Raw genomic sequence first — 8,000 nt, 5'->3', positions numbered from 1 at the left:
CACACACACACACACACACACACACACACACACACACACACACACACCAGTGTTAGACAATCAGTTGTTGCAAAGCACCTACTCTGTATTCGTGATGCACTTTGAAGAGGGGTGGACACTGGGCACCTGGATTTGCCAACTGCCCAACTGTAACCATCCCTCTTTTCTGGTGCACCGACCAGGCAAGTGACCTGGAAGACAGGGACATAAACTTTCTTACCTGGGGGGAGATAAACTGGGGAGGCACTTGCGCCCGGAGACCAGGAGAAGAACTCAGTGGCTGCACTGGAGTGTGCAGGCCTCTCGATTGTGCTGTGCTGTTTCCAAACAAACCGTGACTGCCGCCCTGCAGAGGGAACAGCACCAGTCAGGACTTCTTGTCAATTCAAGAAGATGGTTAAGCAGCAATTCTGGTCTCTATTCCTAAGAAGCATCAAAACATCTACTCCATGGTATGACAGCATTCATTTTAGAACTGAGGGGCTCTTCATGTTGGGATTTTGGGGGATAGTGACTTCAAGTCAGATAATTTACTACAGGTGGTCTGATAAATTCTATAAACTGAACAGGTTAAATTCAAACATTAGAGGTACAGGGCTCCATTCCCTGTGACTGAAGGGAACTGGCTGTATAAGCTTTCTAGACTGCTTGTTTGAAACAGGGTCTCACTGTGTGGTCAGCTGAAGTGAACCCCCTAAGTGTTGGGATTACAGGTGTGTGCCACCACACCTGGCTTAACAACTCTCTTTTTAAAAGTCTGGGTTTATCAAATTTAATTCTCAAACTTCATAATCTGAGATCCATCCTAAAAGGCGCTTGGGTAAAAGCACAACTACAACCAAACTATCAGCCGTAAAGTAACACTGGTATCCTTTCCTTCTATCAGCTGGCTCAGCCAATCAAAGCCATCCACAAGGACCCCCCCCCCCAACTAGCTCTGAGAACCCTTCCCTATTTTCAGTCTGTTGGCTTTCTTTGTTACATAAGAAAATGCTCATCAATCTCACATCAAAATAAGAAGAAAATGATACACTACATATCATTCCAGATTATGGAAATAAACACTACTCACCTGCAACTTCTTATTCAAAAGTGTAAATATCAGCCTACTTTTTTTTTAAAAAAAAAAAAAAAAAAAAAAGCTTAATTTCATGATTCCCAATGAAGCTCTGAGCTCATCTCTAATCTTCTAACAAGAGCAGGGGATGCTGGGCTCCAGAGCCCCGCCTTTCTGATTTGTTTCTAGCTAAGGAAAGTTCGTCTGTAAAGAAACTGCATTTGGTGACTTGACACTGTTTCCTCTGTCCGAGGATTGTCCCAATCCCCCAAACAGTGTCTTACTAAGTAGCTCAGGCTGGCATGGAGGCATGCACCACCCATTACCCGGCACCCCAAGCTTCTCTTCACTGTGTACTCTTGGCTTATTCAAGGCTTGAATTAAAGGGCCCCTGGAGGGTATCTTCCCCAATGCCTCTTCCTCATCCCAAGCACAAAGTGATTGATCCTCCTCTGTGCTATCAAAACATTGGAACTCTCTGACAAAGTCCACTAAAACCATGATTCAGTCATTCTCTATTGCCCCCTCCACCCCCATTGTACCAGTTTAATCTTTCCTTTGGGCATTCTCAGAACTCTGTTAAGCCTTGGTCTATAGGATAGCATATCATTTGCAAATAGCCATGACCCACCAATCATTCATTTAAAAACATCCCATTGAACATCTTCAGCAAAGACAGCTCATAATGCATTTTTAAACTGAGGTCACTATTCCCAGTTTAACATAGGGATAAGATAATCTTAAAGAATTTACATAGCATCATTAAGTTCCAGAATACTGAAGTTACTATGATGGCTTTAATGATTCAAAATTAGATTAAGAGACTGCTACACGCAAATCAATGAACTTAAAAAGCACTGAAACTAAAAATGATTACAAACAGAAAGTCAAAATGGCAATTAAAATCTGTATATATCATTAAAAGACCAAAGATCAACCACAAATTTTTCCACGGGTTGCTTAATTTACATCACTGCACCCAAATTTTACTTTTGTTTTTTTGAGACAGAGTTTCTCAGTGTAGCCCTGGCTGTCCTGGAACTCACTATGTAGACCAGGCTGACCTCAAACTCCACCTATGTGTACCACTATGCCCAGCTAGAGGCATTTTAAATTTCAGCCTTTCCTTTGATAAGAAGATTCTCAGCTTCATGCCAAAATTGAAGTGTCTGAAGCCACCACATAGCACTCTGATGTTTCTCAAATGAATACAAGCAAACCAACAGCAGTTTATACTAACGCTTTGCTGCTATCCTAACATGGCTCATTTTCTTGGCTCAGATTGGCCGGTTCTCAGGGATTTGCTGAGGGCAACTGTATATATGTGGCCTTAAAAAACATGAAATCTAGGAACTAAGGAGACAGTGACTCAAAGGCTGTACACAGGCCAATAGTGGTTTGTCTAACTTTGTTAGGTTTTTCTGGTATATGTGGAAGTTCTAAGATGACCTGTGGCTACATCCTCCTAATTATTGGGGATATTTGCCATTTGCCTCAACCCCAGGGTTTAAATCAGAAAAGTATATAAATTTAAAATAAAATTAGCAAACTGACTGAAATGTTCTGTGATTTGGGGAAATAAATAAATAAATAAATGTGTGTATGTATATATATATACACATATATATGTATATATGTATATATATATATAATTGCTTCTTATTATTAGAGGCAGAGTTTTACACTGCAGCCCAAGCTGGCTTCCCACTCCTGCCTCCTCATCTTTCTGCCTTGGCCTTCCAAGCACTAAACTAAAGGTGTGCTGCCATGCCTGGCTTAAGTTTATGTTTTAATTTTGAAGTAAATTTAATGAACTCTGTCCGTCAACAGTGTGAAACAGTTAGAACCTATTTAGGTAGGACATATGCACCGACGTGATAATGATGGGCTCTGCGTTTTCTTGTTTTTGTTTGTTTTCTGAGACAGGGTTTCTCTGTGTAACCTTGGCTGTTGTGGACTAGCTTTGTAGACCAGGCTAGCTTCTAACTCACAAAGATCAGCCTGATTCTGCATCCCTGACTGCTGGAACTAAAGGCGTGTGTCACTGTGCCCAGTGGAATTGCCTTTTCTTAAAGTTCAATACCAAGCTGATAGCTGGTCTATTAAACTTGATTTTACCTACTAAAAAGCATTAGATATTTATGCAAGCCTGGAACCACATTTGTATTTTATATTTTCTATATGTCAATATAAAATAAGCAACCTTAAAACATTTTCTCAGTTCATGTAAGCAATACACAGCCATCCCCTTTAGGAAACTACAAACAAACAAATCACTGAAATTAAAGGAAGGAAACAGAAAAACTGTCTATGACCCCCAATGCAGAGATAACTAATCTGAACACATGGATACAGCATAATATACTTTACATCTGCATGGGAGAGGCTGTGTATAACTTGACTGTGGTGTGAGCCGTCCTGCTGTCCATGTACAGTCATCACACAAAACAGAACGGATTCAACCACACATGGTTTAATTCATATTCTTGGGCTCATCCGGAGGTAAAGACACAGTGACAAATGAGGAGTCACGGAACTACAGGTAGGAAAACATCACTGCTGTGTCCCTCTGGCTGGTGAGAGCAAGCATGCATCATCACCTGATCAGCCTGCCAGTGTGGATGCTAGTATGTGGCCATTGCTTGGAGGACTAATTCTGGCAACCACAATGTTTGAGCAATAGCTACTCTTCAAAAAGAGTCATGCTTCTCCTTCTTATGTAAGTACTGGGGTTTGAATCCTAAAGATGACACTTAATTCCCTAGTCCCAAGGATCTGAATTTTTAAGATGCTGTAACCCTTAAATATTTAATCTTACCAGTTTCGCTATTAATTTTTGGTTAGCAGATATATTAAAGAGATCCCTGGATTATATCTTATAATATATCCTAATGGCTTTTAAAATATTTACTTTTATTTTAAGTATATGAGTATTCTGCCTGCATGTATGTCTGTGCATCATGTGTTTGCCTAGTGACTGCAGAAGCTTGTGTTTGATCCCCTGGAACAGGAGTTACAGGGGGCTATGAGCTGCCATATGGGAACAAACCTGGATCTTCCACAAGAACATCAAGTGCTCTTAACTGCTTGCTGTGCCATCTCTCCAGGCAAACATATAATCTAATATTAGAAAGGGCAAATGTATATAACTAGATTATATAAGGTATCTGTAAGAGTCTCATTCATATTTTCCTAACTCAATTATAACCAAAAATGAAAAAAATATAAGAAACAGATTTAAAGTAAAACCCGTGTTGAGAAACATGAAGAGAGATGGGTTCTATGGGCTGAACGATGTAAAACCTACACCTAGTATCATTCTGTGCATTCAGTAATCAACAAGTTTCCCAAGACAGACAAATGATGCAATAAACTGACGACCAGGGCCAAATCGAGGCCACAGCCAAGCAATTACAAATCTGAGAGGCCTCCTTACTTGTCTAGCAGCGAAGTTTTGGGGGTTGAGCCCTGTGCCGATTGCTCCAAGGCTGACGTTGGGTAGTGTGGAACCAGAGGGAGACAGCTTGTAGCTGGGAGAAGGGGAGAAGGGAGAGCAGGGAGCCTCATCCCCAAGGCACCCATCTTGATTGGAGAAAGGCAAAGTCAGCTGAAAGGTAGTAGGAGTTAGCCAATCACAATGAGTGTTGGTTAGTGAAGCAACAGAATGCAAGAAGGGAAAGAGAGACACAGGAATAAACAAATTGAGAGTGGATTAGCAATAACCCAGGATGAAATTTGGATCTGACAGTAATCATCATGTTGCCCAGCAGACACCATCTGTCAACCTCTTCCATAGATACTTTCTCTTCCTCTGAGTTAGTAACTCAGTCAGCCCACCGCAACAGGACAAGAGTTGCCAGACTCTGTTTACTCTGGTGGCGTGGCTCCTGAAGCAGAAGCCAGGCAATCTTCCTGGGAATATGGAGGCACCTAGACCAATGTTACTGGGTCCAGATCTCCATGTTTTGGTTTTAAATGTCTTGTGGGGACCAGGAGCACTCTAAAACAGTCTTCTGAATCCAGGAATAATTTCATTAGAAATGTTAAAAGTCAGAACAAGTGAGTAAAAATTACTGGCATCAATCAGGAATGAGAATTTGAAGAATATATGATTTACCTAAACACAAGTCACTAGGGAAGTAGGAAAGATGGAGAACCTTTTCCAGACCCGACACCAAGCTCATAGAAGATACTTATGTTTGCACAAAGCCCAGGTTTCATCTGGCACAGCAGCAGGGACAAGAGTGCAGAGTAAACTTATCTCTAAAGTTTCTTTCCATATTTTTAGTGCCCATGATCTCCCCCAAACTTCATGAATATCTCAAAACTTAGAGCTTCATCACAACAAAACCAGGGACAGACAGCTCTTGCTCCTGCCCGATCCCCTGCTGACATCAGCTATTTTCATGTTGCTGCATTTATGCAGGTGATATTCATGTTCTAGTCGCTGAGTTCCCTAGAATTAGCTATCAGAAGGTAAATAAGAACACAGTGATTCTCATAAATTTTTATTTTAAATAAAGCATTCAACTCACCTTCTCAAAATAAGGCCCACTGTCTGCAGTTCCCAAGTCTTTGGAATTAGGTGGACGGAACCCAGGTCGATCCTTCCTCATGATATCATTAAAATCCCCGAGATTCATTGTTCGCTTGTCCACATCAAATTTCTTATCTGAAAGGACATGAAAACTTCAAGAATCAATGCCTCCCTCAAGAGCCACACGTAACCTGGCCCACCTGCTCTATGAAGTCCTGCATATAAATGAGACCAGGAGAGTTCTCACTGGTTCAGGGTGCTTGTTCTGTTCCTGGAACACATATGGGCCCATTTAAAAATTAAATATATATATCTGCTGCTTGTCTACAATGAAAGGCTGAAGGAGAGCCTTGAGCCAAAACTGATTAAGCATATATTTGGATTGCAGTCGATGTGTAGGTTGAATACATCATGCTCACAAAATTAAATGTTCTCGGTGAGTAAAGCTGCCTATCTGACTATGTTAGCACCTGTTGGATACATGGTTGGAGTTTAAAGCAGTTATGGGACTAAAAAGATCAGAGGCACACCTGTTGCCCTAAGATTTAAAGCGTAAGAATTTAACACAGTTGATCATGTCTGTAGAACCCGCTCAGCTTAATCTACAGGGGTGATGATATTTCCCCCCCTTGGTATGAGAGATGACTACTCCCTCCTCTCCACATGCGTGATGCTATTCCCTCCTCTCTGAATGTGCGATGACTCTATGTCTTCCTCCCTTTCTCAGCCCTACAAATCTGCTGTATGATATACGCTTGGGTTGCAGCTCAAACTGTAGATTACCACTGCTACCTGGGACTATTTTCTCTTACTCTCAGTTTGGTTCTTTTTATGTTCGAGATGAGCAAAAGATTCCTGAGAAAAATCCCGAAGATGAAGAGCTGAGCCTGCATTGCTCAGTTACAATGGAAAAGATGATGAACTGGGGCAGAGAGTCACTTGAGGGCCTAGACCAGCAATATCACAGACATATTAAAACCATCTGAATCCAGCTTTCAGTATTTGAAAAAGAATCTGGATGCTAATAAGGTGTGGTCTAGTCAATCTTGTACTTTTGAAGTGGCAACTCTCTCAGATGAGCAAGGCTGTCTCTTGAGGCAGACTCAGCCTCTTCATTGCTAACCAGTTCACCTGGCATTCAACATTCCCTTACATTCCTTCCTGGCTCTTCAGTTATTTTCAACCCCTATACTATGTCTTGCATGAAATATTAATAAAGCATACAGTAAATGTCTATGGATCTGACTGCCTCAACAAAAGCAGGGCGGGAGACTCCAGGGGTCTGCCAAAGCCATAGATATGTCCCATTTCTATTTGTGGAGAGATACACACCTACAGACAAGTCCATTTTACTGCTTGGGTTATCTTCAGTTTGACTCTGAATAAAACAAAACAAACACAAGTGAGAAACAAGAATACACATTTTGAATCAGAGAAGAGGCATCATTTTTCATGTGAAAGCCACATCTTACTACCAGCATCCCACAAGACCTTCTAAGCTAGAAGTGAAGCTAGAGTGAAGCCTGTAACATTGTTGCTATCACAATTCGACTGCCATCCATGTTTAATTAAATGTCTAACATTCAATTCCACATGTAAGCAACTTCAGTACAGCTATGGACAGAGAACAAGTTCAACAGCTGCCTAGAGAAAGAAACTTATTCTTAACTATGCAGGGTCACATTCCACAAGTGGCAGCCAAATGATGACAACTTCTTGTGGCTTGTCAAGTGATCCAATCTTGAACTGTGTAGCCAAGCTAAATCATCTGTCTTTTGGCAAACAGGACAGGGTGTCCCCACAGTGTTCCAAGAGATAAGGAAACTAGAGATCCTGCATAAATTATTCTCTAGATAATAAATCACAGCATAGTTTTTTGGTTATTAAAAAAAAGATGATGCAAACAAAAGGCACAAGTGTCAGGTTAAGAGTCTTTTTGTCCCCACTTTTTAAGGAAAAGGACACAAAGACATGGTATATATCACTTAATAAAACAGAAAGTAATACTGTTTAGCTCAAAGGGCCAAGAACATTTCTTAACCCATATTTAAATCTCTAATTTTGTAGTGTACATGGCAGTGGGCCTTAAATTTGCAGTGAGCCTGAAATTTGGGATAAGTTTACACATGAAGAAAAATAAAACTTACCAGCAATCCCATATTTGAAAACTGTTTGGCAAGAGGATTCATCCATGAATCATTGTTTCCACCTTTTAGTGAGCACTACAGAAATGAAACATATAACCTCAGTCACAGAGCTTATCACAGCCTCCCAAACTACACACTAAAAATGCAGAGCCAAGAGTTCACCTTTTTGAATGTGATATTTTTTATATCTTATATATATATATATATAAGATACACACACACACACACACACACACACACACACACACACACACACACA

The 8,000-nt window shown here is 40.7% G+C and overlaps 1 protein-coding gene across 4 annotated transcripts in view; it reads right to left on the bottom strand.

Annotated features, from left to right (window-relative positions):
* Tnrc6b (trinucleotide repeat containing adaptor 6B) overlaps positions 1-8,000 on the bottom strand; it is a 221,872-nt gene that overhangs the window by 33,907 nt on the left and 179,965 nt on the right. For 3 of the 4 annotated variants that reach the window (XM_055603107.1, XM_055603109.1, XM_055603108.1), the window contains 4 exons: positions 7,742-7,816; positions 6,927-6,972; positions 5,593-5,729; positions 221-346 (listed from right to left, as the gene is read on the bottom strand). In XM_055603107.1, coding sequence (XP_055459082.1) covers positions 221-346; positions 5,593-5,729; positions 6,927-6,972; positions 7,742-7,816 — 384 coding nt within the window. Of the gene's footprint in view, positions 1-220; positions 347-4,493; positions 4,665-5,592; positions 5,730-6,926; positions 6,973-7,741; positions 7,817-8,000 lie in introns of all 4 variants that reach the window. The other variant, XM_055603110.1, reaches the window with a different exon arrangement.

This window comes from Psammomys obesus, unplaced genomic scaffold (assembly GCF_907164565.1).
Source record: "Psammomys obesus unplaced genomic scaffold, mPsaObe1.curated_primary_1811, whole genome shotgun sequence".
In the NCBI taxonomy this organism is placed as follows: Eukaryota; Metazoa; Chordata; class Mammalia; order Rodentia; family Muridae; genus Psammomys; species Psammomys obesus.
The sequence above is the reverse complement of the archived record's forward strand: the minus strand, read 5'-3'. Positions and strand labels throughout refer to the sequence as shown.